At 45.2% G+C, this 21,014-nt stretch overlaps 3 protein-coding genes across 3 annotated transcripts in view; 1 reads left to right on the forward strand and 2 right to left on the reverse strand.

Annotated features, from left to right (window-relative positions):
- Positions 1 to 768: 768 nt before the first annotated feature.
- FAU (FAU ubiquitin like and ribosomal protein S30 fusion) lies at positions 769 to 5,161 on the reverse strand. The gene is made up of 5 exons (XM_006136577.5): positions 5,027 to 5,161; positions 3,813 to 3,900; positions 2,626 to 2,770; positions 1,919 to 1,974; positions 769 to 931 (listed from the first exon to the last, which is right to left on the reverse strand). Exons 2-5 carry the CDS (start codon positions 3,885 to 3,887, stop codon positions 806 to 808), a joined length of 402 nt encoding a protein of 133 aa, XP_006136639.3. The 5' UTR covers positions 3,888 to 3,900; positions 5,027 to 5,161; the 3' UTR covers positions 769 to 805.
- Positions 5,162 to 5,180: 19 nt separating this feature from the next.
- On the forward strand, positions 5,181 to 9,134 carry MRPL49 (mitochondrial ribosomal protein L49). Its single transcript, XM_075939143.1, has 4 exons — positions 5,181 to 5,313; positions 5,496 to 5,661; positions 7,845 to 7,969; positions 8,967 to 9,134. Exons 1-4 carry the CDS (start codon positions 5,218 to 5,220, stop codon positions 9,111 to 9,113), a joined length of 534 nt encoding a protein of 177 aa, XP_075795258.1. The 5' UTR covers positions 5,181 to 5,217; the 3' UTR covers positions 9,114 to 9,134.
- A 246-nt stretch (positions 9,135 to 9,380) lies between these two features.
- Positions 9,381 to 21,014, reverse strand: part of LOC102457330 (pre-mRNA-processing factor 39-like) — a 34,308-nt gene continuing 22,674 nt past the window's right edge. Inside the window, exons 11-14 of the mRNA XM_006136579.5 lie at positions 19,252 to 19,436; positions 17,175 to 17,249; positions 15,156 to 15,309; positions 9,381 to 9,963 (exon numbers count right to left, since the gene is read on the reverse strand). Of these exons, the coding sequence (XP_006136641.3) occupies positions 9,901 to 9,963; positions 15,156 to 15,309; positions 17,175 to 17,249; positions 19,252 to 19,436 (477 nt within the window). The 3' untranslated portion in view covers positions 9,381 to 9,900. The remainder of the gene's footprint in view (positions 9,964 to 15,155; positions 15,310 to 17,174; positions 17,250 to 19,251; positions 19,437 to 21,014) is intronic.

Genomic DNA, 21,014 nt, shown 5'->3' on the forward strand with positions numbered 1-21,014 from the left:
AAAATGTTCTCACCTAGGGCCCCCCCAGCTCTGGTGTGCAAGGGGAATGTTTCTCTTCAGTCAGGGGCCAAGTCAGTGAGGCTTTGGTTTTTTGGTTGGGGGAGAGGGGTGCACAGGAATTTCTGCTTCTCCCATGGCTGATTTTTCTAGAGCAGCCCCTAACCCCCAAAAATTCCCTACTCAATTTAGGAAGGACCAAGTTACCCAGATTGTCAGTGCTCAGATCAGTCACTAGATGTATCTGTTTTTTCCCCTACTGATGACCCTATTTGTTTATACCGATTAACAGTTTCCTGCTCAGTGTAGCTACAGCTTCCAGAAAGAACTCATTTTGGTGCCCAGGATAAAGTCTCTCCAGAATCTGCACTGTTTTAAAGAGAAAAGTGATTTCAGAATTCAGCTCATTGAGCAGTCAAATCCAGTGCTCATTCCCCTTCCTGTTCAGAGAGCCCATAATGTTGGTTGTATGCAGGACATTGAATGCACTGAGGCTCCGGTGAACATGCAGCACTATGTAAACATTTGAGTTAAGGCAGCACGTAAGACAACCTGTAGGTCACCTCCCTTGTCCTAGCTCCTCCTAACCCCTCCCTCGGGTCACTCACAGCTGGATCCCTTCCTTGAAGTGCCCCAAAGAAATCAGAAGCACAGGCAAGCAGGGGTGGCTGGGACTCAAGGGCATCTTGAACAGCTCACATGCAAGGGTAGGAAAAAGAGAAGAGTCTGATTTCAGGGCCTGAAAATGAAAGCAGGCACAAGGCAGTGAGCTCAAGTGACATCTGATTTATTGGGTGAGGTGCATGATTTAGGAGTTAGCATTGGGGCCCTTCTTCTTGCCAAAGCCTGGCACAATATTGACAAAGCGCCGGTTGTACTGCATGCGTCTCTTGGCACGGCCAGTCTTCTTCTTCTTCTTCTCTTGCTTGGCAACCTTTGAGGGAGAGCCCATGGTTAGCGCCATGCCAAGAGGCAGCACTCATCTAGACTCGACTCCTGGCCTCCCCTCATGCTAACCACCAGCATGGGGTCCCAAAACTTTTAGCTGTCAGGGCCACATCATTGCTCTTATGGGGGCCTGGAGCAGGCCCATTGTAGAAAATGCATATTTTGTACAAATTAGTCCTGTTGCACTTCAAAGATCTCACAGGATTCCTCATTTTTGCTGAAACTAACATGACTACCCTGATACAATTTTTTTTACACAAAGGCAATCCCCATAAACAGTGTAAGACTATTCCTACCCTGAAGAGCTTAAAGTTAACAGACAAGACAGCAGACGAAAGTCGGTAAGTGTGGGTAGTCATTTTATCTTAGGAAGCAGCTCAGGGAAAAGCAAGAGGTGGTAGGAAAGGGAAATGGAGAGGGAAGATAAGAAAAAGGGAAAGATGAAGAAGAGTCCTTCTAACAGGCTTCTAAGTAGTCCTGGAGTGTGCTTTTCTGTAGACATGTGTACATATTAAGTTCCTCGTGGGAACATCTGGTGAGTAGAGGTTTTGAACTTGAACTATGTCCTTAAGTATCTGCAGGGATGGCCACCTGCAGCTTCCAATGGCCTTGTTTTGCCATTCCTGGCCAACGGGAGCAGCAGTCAGCTCGTCCCTGCAGCCCACATTGCTTCCTATGGCTCCCATTGGCTGGGAATGATGAACTGCAGATGCTCAATGTAAACAGACTCTTACAACCCATCAGATTATGGGCCATGTGTACCCTGTAATTGTAATGCCACTGCATTCAGTGGGACAATCAAAATGTATTTGTAGGTTTGCCATGGCCTGTGGGCCTTAGTTTGGGAACCTCTGGTGCTCTCAAAACATTTACAGGTAAAGTGCAAAAAACTCTCAAAGTCTGCAGTGGGTGAATGTCATCCCTGTCTCCCTCTCTCACCCCTTTATATCTGTGAACCAAAAGAATCACTTACCTTGGGAGTCTGGCCTCTCACCTTCCCAGCACGAGCCAGGGAGCCATGGACCTTACCTGGCAAGAGAAGTCAAGAGAGCTGCACTCAGCAACACAGGATATTGGGCATTATGTAGAGTGTATATGGGACAGTTGACCAGATTAATCCCAACTTTGTCATTCCAGGGCCTGTGTTTTAGTCACTAGTCGTGGCTACAGAACTGCAGTGTACTTTCAGTCTCAGGCTGAGACTGTGCTGTGGGGTTGTTGTTCCTCCCCCCCGTGTGCGCTGTGGGTTGTGTTTTGTTTTGATTTTTGAGGGAAGTCTACATGGCCATCCAAAGGGCTGGCAAGGTTCCCATGGTCAAGCTAAGCCAAATGGGCTCAGTCCTAGGCTGGAGAGAAGTTTGTTCTTTGAAGTGTTCCATTCACTCTGGGGCCTCAGAGTGCTCTCTGCTATTGGATCCTCGTGCACTGGGCTGAGACCCAACAAGCTTGTTTTACACAGACATCCTCCATGTCCTCTGGCTTTTCCCAGGCACCATTCAGAGCCACAGTGGTCTTACTCTAGCGTGACCCTGCTGTAGCTGGCAGTTAACAGCTTGACTATCCACTCCTGAAATACAGCTAATTAGGAGAATGGGATGGGAATTCTTTGCATGCCTCTTCCACCTGTCCAGGGGCCTCATGGAATTTTACTTCAGTACACCAGGGCCTTTTAATACTTACCACCCAACATGCGAGCAGCCACCTCCAGAGTGGCAAGTTCGCTGATGCCACATTGCCCAATGATAGCTTCATCCTCCAAAGGAGTTCCACCCAAGAGAACCACCTGATCTTCCGGTGCAATGCCTTCCAGGGACTCAATGTGAGCCTGATAAGAGACACAAGATACAATCAGCTAGGGAGGCTGGGAGAGCAAAGCTAATCAAACACCTTCCACAAGTCAGTGGGTATCAGATTCCCCTCCATGGCACAAGGCAGAGGGATGTGACCCAAGGGGGCACACCATTCCCGATCAAAGACTTTCTCTCTGGGCAGCACAATCCTAAAAAGGTTGAGTGGTAGAATCGAGCTCAGATCCCAATACTATTGAACAGAAGTGAGATGGACTGATTTACGAGGAGAGTTAGAGCTGTCACATCTGGCTTTGCAACGAAAGAGAATGCATTCCAAAAGTGTCTGAGGACATGAACGAGGCAAATGCCATGGAGGGGAGAGGAATCCCTGCACTAAGGCATACGAGCTATAGAAAAGCTGGATAGAGTTGTTTAGAGTGGCACTGGGGAATAGTACCACTAAATTATGGGATGAACTAACAGCCCTTCATTCAAACTAAAAGGCCAAATGCAATTATCCCAATTATAATTTGGGATCACTGAAAGTGCCAGAGATATCAAGCAATCAGGAATGTTTAATATTTTTTCTGAAGGACTAGACACTAGGGAGTACTGGTTGACACCAGTACTAATTCAAGAGGGGAAAACAATCCCACCAGAGCTCTATCCCACCCTACTTCCTTCAGCACTGCATTTTCCAACACCATGCTAGGCCAATCGGTACAGACTCAGAGTGCTCCTTAATTATTCAACTCCAGAACATCTTGGTTTTCCATCCAAGTTCCGGTCTAGAAAGCACATGCTTAGCTTATAATGTCAAGATCAAAGCCTGATGTGGTCCATCTTTGGGCAGCCATGACCCTAATTCTCACAGGGCTACTTTCAACACAGAAGAAGCAGAGGAAAGGGACATATGGTGCCCAATACGTTCTCTGCCAGTATTTGTGATCAGAAGTCAGCAGCAATTCTGCCATCACCTCTGGACAGGATCATTCTGTCGAAAGGATGCACTGAAAAGCCTGACAGAACAGTTAAGCGTGGCATAAGACAGAATGTGGCTAGGGAATCCTTCCTTACCTTAAGGTGAGATACTGTTTCCTGTCCAGACACCTCAAGGGTGTGCAGGTTCTGAGCACAGATGAACAGCTGCATGGTTCCAGTCACGCTGAATGGACAGTACAACCAGGGTTAGGGCAAGTTACTCAAAATCAGACAATTTCCACAGCAGCCTAAAGATATTAAGTCTTGCATTCTGTGCCTTCGTTGCATTATACAGCCTGAGAGACACAAGCAGCTTTCCTGTCAGCTCTCAGCAGCTACCCAATAACCTACTGGGAGCACTAAAGATAAAATCCAAACAGAAAACAAGCAGACACTGAGTCAGTGAAATACTTAGGAATAAAAGTTAGGAATTTTGACTATCAGCATCTCTGCTGTAGTCCATTAGACTCTACTCCCACCCTTCCTGAGCCAGTGACAAACCCTGAAGTCCTGTCACTTGCTTCAACACAAGAGCAAGTGATGGAATTGAGAAGACTGGACTGCCAGCTCCCTTCTCTAGATGTGAATTCCATATTGAAACATGAGTTAAATGACTGAGCCTGCAGCAGTAAATCATTACCTACAATGCAATCAGGATACCCAAATCCCAGCAAAGGCAGATATTTCAAAAGACCCCTGAACTCTGCTTCCACTGCCTAGACCAAGCACTGTCTAACCAAAGTCAGTCTCTGCACCTTCCCAACGATGGCCCAGGTTTCACAGGTAGCAGACCAGCTAAGGCACAAAGATGCTCCTTCCCAGATGGACTTCGCTACCATCCTGGCAACAGACAGAGCTGCTACCGCCTGGGCCGGGATTAGTCGGAAGGGCTGTGCAACACGCAGCCCCCCGTAGCCACTGAAACAGAACCCAGAGGTTCTGCCTCCCAGCCCGCCCCTGCCCTAAAACCCGCTGACTCCACCCGGGGACAGAACCAGGAGGGGTCACTGGGGAGAAGCGGTTAAACGTGCCCAGCCGAGCTGACCAGCCCGGGATCTCCTGGCGGGTCACGGTCCCTGACGGGAGTCGGCCCCAGCGGGCCTGTCAGCCCAGCCAGGCGCCGGCCGTAGGGACTTAGGCTGCATCTCCGCTCCCCCTTCACTAACCCCGCCCTACAGCTGCCAGCCCCGCGCCCAGGCCGCTCGCCGGCTGAGCTCGCAGGGGACGGGTGAAGCGCTTCGTGCCCCGCCCCTCTACATCCCCCACTCCAGACCCGGTTCAGGCGGGAGGGACACCGGCACCTCGCTCACCACGAGACGCCGCCGCTTCACAAGATGGAGCCGAAAAGAATTTAGCCGAGTCGCGCGCACGTTCATATACGTACGGCGGGGGCGCGCGCACTGCGTACTGCGTCACGTCACACGCGACGGCTGTCGCCCGCGGAGGCGCCAGATTTTTACGTCACAGCCCTTCCCACCTTCCAGCCGCAGGCGGCAGCAAGATGGCAGCGGCCATGTCCCTGGCGGGGCTGAGGAGGCGGCCGAGATGCCTGTGGGGCGCGGGGGCTCGGCGGCTGCTGCAGCTGACAGCCCGGCAGGTACCGAGGAGAGGGACGCGCGGGTGGCTGATTCGTCCTTGGCGCCTGCAGCTTGGACCCGCCCCCCACAGCGCTGCGCGGCTAGAGCCGTGAGAAGGCGCCCGCCATGGGCCGGGCTGCGCGTGGCTTCTGCAGGCAGGACGGCCTGACCGTTATTCCCTCCCCCACCCCGTGCGTTTCAGAGCCAGTCCCGGGACGAACCTGAGACCCGCGATCCTCACTACCCCGGGATTGTCGAATCCACTGAAGAATATAAATTTGTGGAGAGACTCATTCCACCCACCAGAATTCCTGCTCCCCCCAAACACGACCAGTACCCCACCCCGTCTGGCTGGAGACCTCCATCAGGTAACCGTATAGATAGGGCATCTGTCCTGGAGCTAGGCTTGGGAGGAGTTCATCACTAACAGTCCATTTCACGACATGCACACAAACCTGAAATATTTTCATTGATAACTGACACAGCTAGTCAACCTAAAAACACTGCTTAATAACTTAATTTGGTGTACTATTTAGTTTGTATATTTTAAATGTGACAAGTTTGTATGTTAACAGTTTAACTTTGAATTTCAACATGTTTTAAGTTTTCACAATTGTGGGAAATTTAAATCAATAAAATACTTAGTCCACGATTTTGCACAACTGGAAATTTAAATTAAAACATTATCTATCAAAACAAATTCCACTCAGCCTACTGGTAGCAACTATTTTGTGCTGATTTAGCATGCCAGAGCTGGAATACTACACAGCATTGACCGAGAGCCAGAGATTGTAATGTTGTGACAAGGGTGGGCAATAATTTTTAAAAGGGAGCCACTTCATAGATTTCTAAAGGGGACCTGGGCTCCCCTGGAAGGGGTGGGACAGGGCAGGAAGAGTTCTCTGCCCACAGATCCTGATTAGCCTGGGGGTGGGGGAAACACATGAAGTCTCTCCCCCCACTTACCCCAAGCAGCTAGAGAGAAGTGCCAGCAGTTTTAAAACAGCTGGCAGTTCCCTCTAGGCACTGCAACTGAAGGAGACTTCGAGCACTCTCCAGGCCAATCAGAGCCTGGGAGCATGTGAATTCCCTCAGCCTCTGCCCCCGCCCTGCCTGGGGCATGTGCTGGCTAGAGAGAACTGCTTCTGTTCACTGTGATGCCATGCCCCTTGGGTGGGAGGAGACTTTATCAGGGCCTGGGAGCAGAGGCTAGAGAGAACAGCAGGTGATTCCCTCTGGTGCTGTGCACCCTTGGGGGGGTGGGGAAAGGAGACTTCACACACTCCCATCCCCAGGTCTTGATTGTCCTGGGGATGGGGGAAGCAGCAGGGCAGTGGTAATCTGTATCCACCAGCTGATCCAGCCTTCAGAGGTTCTCTTACCCACTCCTTTGTTGCAAGGAACCCATCTTTAGTCTGAATGTAAGTATCTCAGAACAGCCACTGCTCTTAAGTGAAGGGGAACGCGTGTCAACCACTGTTATTTTCCATTAGATTGTGTTTTTTTTCATGTGATTTTTAAAGTGGTGGGTTTTAGTCATGATATATATAAACCAGTAGTGGGCATCCTGTGCTTTGCAGGCCCACCTTTCCCCTCCCCCACCCACCCACACTGAGGCACCAGAGCCCCTCACTTAACCTGCTCCTCCCTTCCAGCACTTTTGGAATGCATGAATTGCCTGGTTCATGCTCTGTCCCTCCTAGAGCTGTGATGGAGCAAGGTGGGCACTGAGTGCAAATCAGGCAATTCACACATTCTGAAACTGCTGGGAAGGGAGGGAGCAGTGTGTGACTCTGGAGCCTCAGTTTGGAAGGCATGTGGGAGAGCACGAGGGGTGAATATCCAGAGGGCAATGGGTTACTGCAGCCCACTGACGTGAAGGAGGGCCAATCATGTGGCCCACCCATTATTTGTAATTGCCCATCCCTGCTACAGAGATATTTTGGTATGAGGAAGTTTTTATGCAATAACAGGTGCCCTTTTGTCTCTGAAACCTACATTTTTTAGGTATAGAAAGGTACATTTTTCTAGGACCAGAAGGCAGTCAAACAATAGCAGTCTCTCCTGACGGCCCCTAATGCTGGCCTCGTTTCCTGTAACCTGAAAGATTTGTGATTTTGAGTATGGTACAGAAAGAGACTAATGCTTGTAGTAGTCCTTCCATCAACATAGGCTGGCTGTTGGAATACTTTATCCTATGTTTCTAAAACTTGAGAAATACAAACCTTGTTAGTAGTTGGTATCAGAAAAGTGACAATTTGTTTTTTGGGGGTTTTTCCCTAGTAAAGTTACTGGCATGAACAGGTGTCTGTTCTGCCTTTATGCATAAGGCTGCTAAATTCCGATTGCATATTTACCAGTGACTGCCTTAGCCAGGAACAACCCAGTTGAATTTTTAGATGTTAGTGAAAGGTTGTGGTAGGGAGAGTAGAGTTGCAAACTGAAATGACTTGAGCTTCATCAGAGTCACTATTCTGATTGCAGCTCACTAGTGGAGCATACAGACCAGACATTGTTCTAGCCTAGAGTTGAAATCAATTTTTTTGATTAGATACTCCACCTGCCCTTCCTTACTTTGTAAGACGTTCCCGGATGCACAACGTTCCAGTCTATAAGGACATTACTAGTGGCAACAGGCGGATGACTGTCATCAGGAAAATTGAAGGTGATATCTGGGTATGTGCTATTCCAACTCATTCCACTAGGGACGAACAGCAGATCCACAATTACACAGCTTCTAAAAGTGTACATTCAATGATTCTCCTTACCCCTCAAAATGGAATGCAAATTTAATAGGAGAAAATGTATTGAATGTACAACCGCTCCCTGAGTTATGGACCAACACTTGGTCCGTAACTCGAAGTGTTCGTAACTCGGATCCTATAGAGTTACATGGCAACCACGCTGTTCATAAGCACGGATCGCCGTTTGTAACACGGATCCACATTTACGACTGCTTTGGTCGTAAGTGCGGATGGTCATAAGTAGAGGTGGTTGTAACTCGGGGAGTGGCTGTATTCTGCAAAAGTCTTACAGCAAATCAAAGAATTATAGTGAGGGATCTACCAAATTTGGTCCATTTTGGACAATTTCACAATCATAGGATTTTAAGAGTACATTTCATAATTTCAACTATTTAAATCTGAAATTTCATGGTAATTTGAGTCTTGACCCAAAAAGGGGGAGGGGGAATGCAGTAATGCTACTCTTACTGCTGCGCTGCTGGTGATGGCAGTGCTGCCTTCAGAGCTGAGCAGCTGGAGAGACAATTACATATTCCCCATAACAGCCATTAGTTTAGAAAAAAGCTAATAGGGATGCTATTCAAGTCCAGAACAAAAAGTAAAGTTCTTTTTCCTGAGGAGTTTCCTCCTCCCATGCATGGGTGCAGAAAATTGAGTTATATTTGTAAAAGAATTATCTACCACAACAGGAAGCAGAATACCAGACTAGCAAAACTAGTGACTGCTGTTCGTACAGCTCCTACAACACAGTTAACATGTCTGGACTATTTGGTGTTATGCCTGATGCATGCCCAGCTTTAAACCAAGTCAAACATGATCCTAACAGCTGAGAGCCTGGCCTAGTATTTGAGGACTAAACCAAATTTTGGGTTGTCAATTTGATTTAGTTAAATAGAGACATGATTTTTGTTCTGTTTCTTTAACTTCAGGCCCTGGAGAAGGAAGTTAAGGAGTTCCTCACTCAGCTTGCTGGGAAACCACCACCTATTCAAGTCAATGAAGTCACTGCTAGCATCCGTATTAAAGGCTATTTTGACAATGAACTGAAAGAGTGGCTGTTGAACAAGGGGTTTTAAATAAACAAACAGTTCTGTTTTCTTTGTGCTGATTAATACTATCTGTCCCCTGCTAAGGATGATGTGTTCTTGCTTATAACTAATCTAGATCCAGATGAACCAGCTGCAAGGAACCACAGGGGCACAAGTTTCCAGTAACCTCTATATTATACCCCATCAAAAACAGGAAAACTCATGTTATCATATTAGCACAATATTGTTTGCCGAGAGAGAACTGTACTACGACACCCACATGAACAAAACTCCATCTTTTGCTCCACAGAAGAATACGGTCTGATTAATTGTATGTTTATTTACACCACATGAAATGTACAGGAAAAGTTTACAAAATGACCCTTCCCTGGGTGATTGTTGCAATAAAGTTAATTTAAAAAAAACTTCTGCTCTATGAGCACCAAGTAAGGAATCATTCATGGGTTGCTGTTGCCAAGTGACTTCAGCTTTTGGATCCCTGTTGGTCTGCAGTGAGGCTAGTTTGAATTCACCACAGACAGGAAATGATTCTTAGACTTTCCCCACTAAAAGAGATCAATTCAGTGCAAAGAGGCAGTAGCCACCATTGGAGATGAAGATCAGACATGATCTAACCCAGTTCATAATGTGGGTTAAGGAAGGAGTTAGGGCACCACAATGAGGGGAGAAATGGGACTTTAATAAGACAGTTCAGTTTCTCTCTCTTACAGAGAGTCAATAGCCACTTTCCTTTCATGTCTTTTCTTGGAAGCAAATGTAAAGTGGCTGCTCCTTGATCTTTTGAACTGATTGCATCTCTCACACTTTGTCACTTTCAGCTGTGTGGGTAATACTGGTTGTAGTTCCATGGATTTTGATACCCGTAGACGCCGTAGTTCTGCATTTGAAACAGAACAGAGGACATAATTACAGTGTGGCAAAGCACAATACTAACTTCTTCCCCTTTGACAGTGAAGCCACCATAACTAAATTTCTATAGCACCCTTAACCCAAAGGATCTAAAATACTATACATAAAGGAAGCATTTCATCCACTTCTAGAATGCAATATAACCATTGTTAAACAGCTCACAGTAACAATGGACTAGGCTAGGAAAGTGAAGTTTGCTATAGTGGATCAGATCAGTGATTCACTTCCTAGTCCCATATCCTGTCTGATCGTGGACAGTAGCTACCCTCCTGCCAATTTTAAATGTATAACCCCAAATAAAGAGAACCCAAAAAGTCACTGTGGTTAACAAGCTAAGTAACAGAAGCAATGAAAGAAACATAATTAAGATGGCCAAAAAAGAATCTGAACTAGTCAAATAGCAAAAAAACCAAACAACCAAAAAAAAAAAAAAAACCCAACCAAAAAACACCAGCACTAAAGGATGATCAGAACATTGTTGATAAACTAAATGAATGTTCTACGTCAGTCTTCACAGCTAAGGACATGAGGAAGAGTCCCAAAAGAGACGTTCTTTTTAGGTGACAGAACTCTGGAAATGTCTCAGGTCAAGGTGTCATTAGAGGTGGCTTTGGAACAAATTGTTAAACAGTTATCAAGTCACCAAAACCAGATGGCACTCATCCAAGAGTTCTAAAAGAATTCAAATGGGTAATTACAGAATTACTATGATTTGTAACCTATCCTTTTACATCATCCTCTGTACCAAATGACTAATATGATGCTGATTTTTAAAAAGGGCTCCAGAGGTGATCTAGGCATGTTAAATTGAGGTTTATTTTAGTAATTGAATAGTTGTTAGAATTTTTATTGACTACTCAATAGGGGAAGCCTAAGTCATGGCTCGCGCTGGGTCCAAATCCCGCTGCAGCTCTACAATTTAAAGGGCAGTAGGAGTTGGGCAGCCAGCCCCCCAGGTCTTATTGAATTTTAAACTGCAGAGCCACAACAGGGTTTAGTCCCCAACCCAACACAAGCAGGGACTGAGTGGGGCTGCCAGCCCAGCCAGTAGCAGCTTCTGTCAACAAAGGGTCCCAGCGGGAAGCTGGGACACCCTGCGGACAGGGGCTGCTGCTAGAGAAGCCTCCCTCAGACTGCCTCTAATAGAGGCAGTGCAGGGGAGGGAAGCGGAGACCGTGCTTCTGCCCCTTGCTGTCTCTGATATAGAGTCAGCAGCAGGGGTGGGGGAGAGAATCCAAGTAGTGGACAACTACCCTATAAGCTTAAGCTCTCTTACATCCCTAAGGTGATCCTTGCACTTACAGGCTGGTAAGCCTATCTTTAAAAAACATAATTGTCAGATACATAGATGAACACAGTTTGCGGAAGAGTCAACATGGTATTTGTGAGGGGAAGTCACACCACACCAATCTACTAGAATTCTGTAAGGGGGCCAATAACATCTGGGCAAGGGGGATCCAGTAGATATAGTATATTCAATTTCCAGAAAGCCTTTGACGAGATCCCTCACCAAATACCCTAAAGTAAAGTTAAGTTGTCACAGGATAAGAGGGAAGGTCCACTCTCATGGATTGGTAACTGATTAAAAGATAGGAAACAAAGAGTAGGAATAAATATCAGTTTTCAGAATGGACAGAGGTAACTAAACTAGTGGTGTCCTTCAGGGTTCTATATTGGCATCAATTGAACATATAAATGGTCTGAAGAAAGGGGTAATCAGTAAGGTGGCAAAATTTGCAAATGAAACTCAACTGCTCAAGATAATTAAGTCCACAGCATACTGTGGAGAGCTTCAAAATCGCACAAAACTGGGTGACTGGGCAACAAAATGGCAGATGAAATTCAATGCTGATAAATGCAAAGCAATGAATATTGGAAAACATAATCCAAACTATACATACAAAACCTGGGTATCTGAATTAGCTATTACCATTTGAGAAAGATCTTGGAGTCACCGTGGATAATTCTCTGAAAACATCCACTCAAAGTTCAGCAGCAGTCAAAACAAACAGAATGTTGGGAAGAAAGGAATACATAATAAGACTGAAAATATCTTACTGCCGCTTTATAAATCCATGTCCACATCTTAAATACTGTGCGCAGATGCAGTTGCCTCATCTCAAAAAAGAGATCAGGGGTGTGGAATGGCTAACATATGAGGAGAGAATAACAGAACTGGAACTTTTCAACTTGGAAAAGAGAAGACTAAGGCCCGGGAGGGGAAAGTAATATGACAGAAGTCTATAAAATCATGACTGGTCTGAAGAAAGCAAAGAGGGGGAAATGTGTAATGAGAAGTAAATGAGAGCTAGAGGCCACCAAATGAAATTAACAGACAACAGGTTTAAACAAAAGGAAATATTTCTTCACATGATGCACAGTGAACCTGTGGAACTCCTTGCCAAAGAACGTTGCAAAGGCCAAGACTTTAACAGGGTTCAAAAAAAGTAGTAGATACATTCATGTAGGATAGGTCCATCAGTGGCTATTAGCCAGGAAGGCAAGGATGATGTCCCTAGTCTCTTGTCAGGGCAAAGGATGGATAATGTTGGATGGGATGGATCACTTGATGTTTACCTGTTCAGTCCATTTCTTCTGGGGCACCTGGCATTGGCCACTGTCAGAAGACAGGATACTGGGCTGAAGAGACCTATTGGTTGACCCAGTATGGCCATTCCTACCTGCTGTACAAATTATCCTGGGATAACCTACTCTTAGTGGAACGTCCTTCCTAACACCAATCAATTATTGGGTCTCGAGCAAGGAGGTTTACATTTTATGATGGTTAATAATTTGAAATTATGGAGCAATTCCTCTAGACCAGGCATGTCAAATAGGCCTCTGGCAGGCTGCATACAGCCCTATCAAAATTTTTTGCAGCCTGCCACTACATTTTATAAAAAAATAAAGTGCGGCCTGCTGGCCGTTTGGAGCATGTGGCTGACTGCAGATTATAGCCGGCTGGGCCGCTCTGTGCTTCAGCACATGCTCACAGCCAGCCGCTGTGCTCATGCTGCCCCAGTACCAGAGGAAGAAATGTGTGGTGGCAGCTCCAGGACCCAGGCATTCGGCTGGGGTAGGAGGGGGGGGACTGGGAGTGCCTGGCTCTGGGGGAGTCACTGGGTTAGAAGGGGTATGTGCCTGGCTCTGGGGGAGGGATGAGGCATTGGGTTGGGGGGTAGAAAAAAACCTTCTTTCAAAATAACCCTTAAACCTCATTTTTTAAGGAGTAAGGGTTATTTCGAAAGAAGGGTTGTTGTTTTTTTAAAAATAACTCCATCTAGACGGCGTTTGTTCTTTTGAAATAGGGTATTTTGAAAAAGTGCCCAGACGCCATTATACAAATGAAGCACGGGAAATTCAAATCCATGCTTAATTTGCAATTTCATTCACCTGTATTTGCATTCCTCTCTCGAAAGAGGAATACAATGTAGACATACCCTAAGAGTCCTGATGCTCTATTTTTGCAATAAGAACTCATTCCCCATCCAAAATTGGGAATAAAATGCAGACAACTAACTCTCACCCCTCTCCTAAACATCTGAAAAAACTCTCTAAGCTAGGAACAAAACCCAGGAATCCTAAAGCCCAGCCCTTTGATCCCATCACCAGAGATCACACTCTTCTTTATTAAAGACCCTAGAACTTTGTTAACACACAGTTAAGGCTCCCCAGCCCTACCTTATGCTCTTCTAGAATGTGCAGTGATGAACCAAAAATCTTTTAAAACCAGAAAATATGGAACTAAGACATATACTATTACCCCTTCAATGCAAACTTAACTCTGCCTACTTACTGCCCACAGCTGGCAATAGCTACTAGAAATAGATCAGGAAAGGTGGTTGTAAAGAATAAAATTATAAACAGAAATGGTGGATTTTCCATCTCTTGAGGACTTCAAATCCAGACTGGATACTTCAGTCAATCACAAGTTATTGGGCTCAATATAGAGGCAACTGGGTGACATTCTCTGGTTTGTGCTATACAGGTGATCAGACTAGAAGATCCAATTTTCATTGCTTGCCTTAAAAGCTATGAATCTACAATAAGCAGATACAAGGAAATTCTAAGAGAGAATGCCATTGTTTTCCAGAGTTCCAAATTCCAGTATTAATCTGCATGCACACCACTTATGTTCAGTGGTAGAATGAATGGTGAAGGGATTGATAGGAGCATCATGAAGACCTGTTACTGTGATATGAAGGGAGGTGCACATGTACTTTAAAGGAGTAAGTATTTCTCTTTTAACTGCCAAGTTCTACAGGTTTGGTCAACAGAGGTACACAAAAGGTATCTTCTTAGAATCATAGGACACTAGAACTGGAAGGGACCTCGAGAGGTCGAGTCCAGTCCCCTGCCCACATGGTAGAACCCAAAGGGATTTTGTTGGTAGTCTGTGGTCTAAGGCTTTGTGAGGGATAAGTGAAGGCAATAACTTAGAAGGAGTTCCCAGGGTAAGGGTGAAGGGGAGGTAACATTTAGCAGGTCTGGGATGGTCTGTGTAAAATACATTATGTTTGAGTGTAAATAGCCCTTGTTCATCACACCTGACCTAAATGCAAGGATTGTCTTAGCAAAAAGAAGGTACTTAGACTGGGTCCTACAGTGCTCATGTGCTCTGTAGCATCTGCAAGGTGGTAGTTTTAGTATGGACATTATTGGCATAGTAGGCAGGGTACTGCTTAAAAAAGGCAGTGTTAAGGTTGCTTTTTGGGGAAGAATGGGGAATATACCTTCACTCTTAATTTCCTGGTGTTCTGTGGTTTAAACTTAGCTACTCTCTAAATTCTGAAAGAGCATAAGACACCACTAAGGCAATGTTGACATTTTCAAGCATTTAATTTCCTCTTTAAAGAAAAAAAAAATCTCTCAGCACCAATGTAACACAACCTACTTTTCCACTGCTCAACATCCAAATTTGATCCACTAACTATTCCCACGTCCCTGTAAGACACAGCTAGTAATCACACTATGCTGAGTCACTATACTGATTTTATAGCAATCTTCTTAATCAGTAATCAACTTGCAATCTGAATTATAGCAGAGCTGCTATCCTGCTATAAACAGGGAAAGAACATGGGAACATGTCACATATTTCAATCCTACCAGATGCATTAGCATTCAGGGCTCAGAAAACTGCATTAGTGCAACACTGCTGACCTGATACCAGGTGTTGTAGTTATAAGCGGCTGCTGGATTGGTGCTCATGTCTCCGCCCATCGCTGGTGCCATGCCTGCAGCAGTAATCCCAGGATTGAGCATCCCATGAGAATCCTCAGCTCTCAGCTTTTTGTCTTCTGGTTCATCAGAGCAGCTGGAAAAAAGTTTAAAATGCAATCAATAACTCTGTTCACAGCACAGGGCCTAGAGGAGTCTGGAATCAGAGAGGGGAAATCCAGTATGGCACACAGCACCTCTTTGTCTGGGCTCTGGCGTGTGCATTATTTTATTAAAAATGTCAAACATCAAAGATGCTGCTTAGTCTGTGTACAACAGTTGACAAGCAAGAGTCCTAATCAAGTAGGGTGACGTTCAAGATCAGATATGGATAGAAAGCAGTCCAAGATCTGTCTGAGCACATACTCTGGTGCACCATAAAACAAAACAGATCAGAAGAAATCCCCTGTGTTGAGTCCAATCCATGCTATCACAGGCAACCTCATGTTACAATCCTATTTACAAACTTGGGATCCAAGTCCATCTTCAAACTTGTTGGTTATTCACTTCTACTGGCAGACTGTTTCAGAATACCAATCCTCTGATTGTTCATACCCTTCTCATTTTCAGTCTAGCTGTATTCTTGGCCAATTTATCTCCATTTGTTTGTGTGCCATCATTGTTCTTTAGTTTGACAGCTCTTCTCCCTCCTTGAGGTTTATCTTCCAGTGTACTCAAAGAACTATCAGATCCCTTCTCAACCTTCATTTTGCCAGATCAGACAAACCCATTTCTTTCAGTCTTCACTCAGACTGGCTGTCCATTCTCCTATCATCCTAGGAGCCCTTCTTGCAAACATGCCACTTTGGATTCATCTTTCTTGAACACAAATGACCAGGCTCGCACACAGCACTGCAGATGAGCTCTTACAAGTACCTTTCCCAATGACATTATTACTTCCTTATCTCAACTGGAAATCTCTCACCTGAAATGACTGCATTTGCCCTTTACATGACTACATCACATTGATGGATCTCAGTAAACCTTATACCTTAACTGACTTACACACTGACATCTTTTCGTCCTCATTTCCAACTGACGAGCACATGATTTAAAGATGAAGTTATTAGTTTCTAAGTGCACAAACTTGCACTTTGTGCTATTCAGTTTCATCCCATTTCTATTTCTCTAGTCCTTGAGATCAAGTAGTTCAGGGATAGCCAAACTGTAGTTCATGAGTTGCATGAGGTTCATTGCCCCTACTTCTCTCTCCCATTTTTCAACTACTAGGCATGGGGCAGGATTGTGGGGCGACAAGGTGGTGGTGCTAAGGACTTTCACTATAGATAACCGGTGCCTGCTGAGAGTTGGAGGCACAATTTAAAGATTTATCCCCCAAACAGCTTGAATTGCACACCCGAGGCATTCCTTCCTTACGCTCAGTGACCTCTCTTTGCAGCTCCCAGGTGTTAGCTCCACATGGAGAGGCGGAAGCAAACAGATGGGAGCTGCAGGGAGGGGCTGCTGCTTTAGCTCCATAAGGAGAGGCAAAAGTAAAACCAGCAGCATTCCTTGCAGCTCCCAGATGTTTGCACTGCCCGGCCTCTTGAGCCACACCTTCCAGCCTGAGGGCTCCATCAGCTTCCATGCTGGGAGGGGCCTGGTGACACCATGTAACAAGCAGGGTCAGCAAATCGTGGCAAAAATCTGTGAGGGATCCCACATGCTCCCCCATATGTTGTCTCCGGTTTCTGCCTAGGAGGGCAGGGTTCATTCCTGTGGGGTGTGCCTGCCAGGGCTTGGTGCTTCAATAGAAGTGGGGCTGGAGCCCTGGTAGGCACCTCCTGTGAGAAAGCTCCAGCAGGCACGCCCTGGCTCTTGAACTTCTGAAGACTGTCATGAGCAGCTCAGAGGATCAGTAAGTTTGGCCATCCTGATCTAATTCATATATAATATTTTGACTGTCTTCTCTATTCAACTGTATGTGAGGCTGTTTAAAAATTAGTAACATCTGTGCCTTACCCATTCTCAGGGGCTCTTTTCCTAGTCATCTGGTGCTTAAGGAACTTCTGATGTTCATCATACGCTGTCAGCAAGCTGGGAATACAGATGGTCAAGAATACAGATGGTCAAGAACAGGAGAACTTGCTGCATGTATATCAGTCATTTTACCATTTGCACTGGTGACAAGAGCAAGCTTTTGCACCTCTAACTTTGAAAGTGCTTTGTTTTGCCCCGAGCTTCCACTAGCTCTTGGTGCTTCCTACCAGGGGTGCGAATAGAAGTAGCATGCTGAAATCCAACCATTTGAGCCAACTCTTTACCCTGCAACAAGATGGGTATTTTACTCCTGTTGACCTCATTCTCACCACTAGCGTGTTGAGATGCTGGTCAGACTAGTGGTCCTGTAATATTGTGCACACATATTTTTAGAGAAATAAGTTTTTGAATATGAATAGGTCTTAACTCAAATATGTTTTATGCAAAACCTGTCATTGAAAAGCTTGTAATCCGCTGAATGTATATATCATATCCTGTGTGTGTGAATGTATCATTCCTGTGCTTGAAGTTAGAAATATGAAGTATACATCTATTTATATATCTAGATGGGCTAATGAAGGCCATTACTAGTATTCAAGGAACTTAATGGTCCAGTGCTCCTGTGAATGATGTCTGAATGATCTTGCTTTTCTGTACACCTGAACTATGATTGGTCCTTCCAAGACACATGGCCAGGTCACCTGATGCTGGAACCCATTTGATGTGTACTTTTCCATGGGGAGTGTGAAAGGGTTGAAACTGAACCCAAATGCTTTCCACCTTGGGTAAAATCTATGTATAGGCAGGAAACCAAACAATAGAGGCAGTTGCCATACATCAAGACACACTCTGCTTAGCACCCAGATGACTGCTGGAAACATCTAGGACTGAATAGGAGGAAGGATCAGGCTCAAGTTAGGATGCTGCCTAACTTGCAAGAAAAATTTTTTAGAACTACTGTTAGGGTAAGAAATTGAAACAAATTTCTTATAGTAGTAAGCTTAGCTGGCATATTTTGTTTTGTTTTTCTTAGTAACTTAATTTGATCTGTCTGCTGTTACTTGAAATCATTTAAATGCTGCTTTTTATATTTAATAAAACCACTTTTGTTTATTAATATACTCAGGTGTAAATAATTGTTATGGGGGGGCAACAACTGTGCATCTTGCTCTTTCATTGATAAAGGGAGTGAACTTATGAGCTTGCTTTGTATAAAACTTTTATGCAAAGATGGATAAATTTGGGGTTCTGGTTCCATTGGTGCTGTGTCAAATCCCTTTGACTGAGCATTCCCAGAGCTGAGTGGAACTCTGTGTCCTTGTTGCTCTGCTGTGGGCCATGACCCAACTCTGTGCCATCGCTGGGGGAGACCAAAGGTTCTGGCTCAGCCAGACATGGTGGTGGAGTGCCCCAAAGGTCAGGTAGGCAGGCTCAGTGGTATGATCAGCCCATCAGGTGACAGTCTCAAGAGGATCTCTATGGCTCAACTTTTCTAGCCCAAGTCTCTTCTGACTTTAGACTGGCTCCCTTATTGGCAGACTTGAAAGATGGAAGATTAAGCCCTCAAGTCTCAACTACTGTCCCTAGAGGTAATTCAAGGGCAGGGGGCTGGCATTACTCCATTACTGGCATTACTCCATTAATTACAGTTTAACCCAAAGTCAGTTCCAGAGCTAGAGGATTCTGTAAGAGCAGAAAGCTTAATTCTCGAATCTAGAACCATCAATCAGGTATCTTTCAGAGTGAAGGAGAACTGTAAGAACACTCTGCTCTCTGGGTACTGGCACAAGGGGCAGTGTGGCATCCCAGTACTCCCTGGAATGGGATGCAGGAGGCCTTGGCTCTATTACTAGCTCTACCACTGGCCTTTTGGGTGATCCTGGGCAACTCCTATGCCTCAATTTCCCCCGTCTGTAAAATGGGGGATAATGGTACCAGCCAACTTCAGGATCTGCTGAATACAAGCACTGTAGACGGGTCAGATATTATTATCTGCCTTTTTGTACCCAAGAGGTGAGGGTCTCAGAAACAGCCCCACACTAATAGGGTATTCTCTTACCTGTGTATGCTAGAACCAAAGTCCTCAAGGAACTCCACTCTCCGCTGTGAGAAGACAATCTTGGTCTCCTCAGGGAGGCCACTGTTCAGGGCTCTCTCAAAGCAGTTCATGGTGTTGCCTTCATTTTGCCTGACATCAGCGCTGAACTCTATCTCCAGGAGATTGGTGTAGAGCTTTGCATTTTCCTACATGACATGGGGGAGAATTAAATATCAGAGATGTGGTGCTTGGCCCAGGAGTAAAAAGATATGTTAAGAAGGCACCAGAGAAGTTTTGCTGAAATCTCCCTGCTGACAATATATATCTTAGGACCAAGGATGCATAACCTTCAGCTCTAGGAATTATGGGGTGGTCTCTCCAGCACTCAAAAAATTCCCCAGCTGCTCTTGTTGTGAATTGCTTCTTCATTTATCTATGGGAATCCCTCCTGCCCTACCAAAACGTAGCTATCTCTGGAGTGGAGCATAATAGCTGCTGACCCACAGCAAAATAATGCACCATGATTTAGTACAAGAAGCAAAATAATCACACACAGTTGCAAGTGTGAGTGAGAGGCAGAATGGACTGGTCCAACCTGGAATTCAACTAAGACTTTGATTCCAAAAGAAGCCAAAACAGCCAATGAGTGGTTGTTGCCCTTTGATCCTTACTTACCATACCCCACACTCCCATAAATCTTCACCTGACTGCTTTCATATTAAAAGTTGATTGACTGGGCCACTCCAAAACATCAGGCTGAAGTGTAGTTTTACTTTCTCAGTGCCTTTCACAAATACCAGCTTGTGCCCAGGAGGCAGACATAATCTAACAGTGAATAAACTTGTACCTGGAGACTAGACCAGTTCACCTGTATATTTGTTTTGCTGAAAATAGGTATCATTCTTAGTGTTCAGACTCTATGAAATGCTTGTAAATTGCTGCATACATTAATCTCACTTGCAATGCCTGTTTTCCATGCATAAGAAAATATGTACATTTTGCTTTATAATTTTGAAAACATTTTCTCTGAAATTATACACTGGAGCATATGCCTCCCACCCATCCAGAAGGACTTTCGAAATCAGATGCCATCAAAGAAAATCACCAAACAACAGACTGGTTAATTGCCCTATCACAACTGGTAAATGCTATAAGCAAGGAAGCTTGTCCTGTGGACTTGGAAGCTGAATGAAGGAAAAAAAACAGTCTCAGGAAAATTTTCCATCTTTCTGTCTGTTTGAACTCTGAGAGATTAGATTCTAAATTGAATCCGAGGGGCGGCGCTACGGGACCAACCCAGCAGCGCTCTGCCCCGGGCGTCCCCAAGTCAGCCGCTGCTGAAACTGACCAGCGGCTGACTCGGGGAAGGCCAGGGCAGAGCAACTCCAATTGTCCGGCTGCCTGGAGCACGTCCGGGTTCCAGGTGGTACCAGACTAGCAGGAGTGCCGGACCACTGGCTGCCGGACAACTGGAGTGTTACTGTAACTCATGTGTGTGTGTATGTTTGCTTGCTTTAACCTGTAAATAACTTTTATTTCTTTTGCCTAGTTAATAAATCTTTACATAGTTTAATTAAACGACTGGTTTCAGGCATTCTCTTTGGTGTAAGATCTAAGGTACTAACTGATCTGTAGTTAAGTGAGTGGTCTCTTTGGACTGGAAGCAATCTGAATGTGGCAAGATTTTGGGTATAAGTGACTGTTAATCACTAAGTCCAGTTTGTCTAGTGGCAATAAAGACTGGAAAGTCTAAGGGCACTGTCTATGTCTCCATGATAAGACTG

The sequence above is a fragment of the Pelodiscus sinensis genome, chromosome 11, assembly GCF_052426305.1.
Source record: "Pelodiscus sinensis isolate ZL-2025 chromosome 11, ASM5242630v1, whole genome shotgun sequence".
In the NCBI taxonomy this organism is placed as follows: domain Eukaryota; kingdom Metazoa; phylum Chordata; order Testudines; family Trionychidae; genus Pelodiscus; species Pelodiscus sinensis.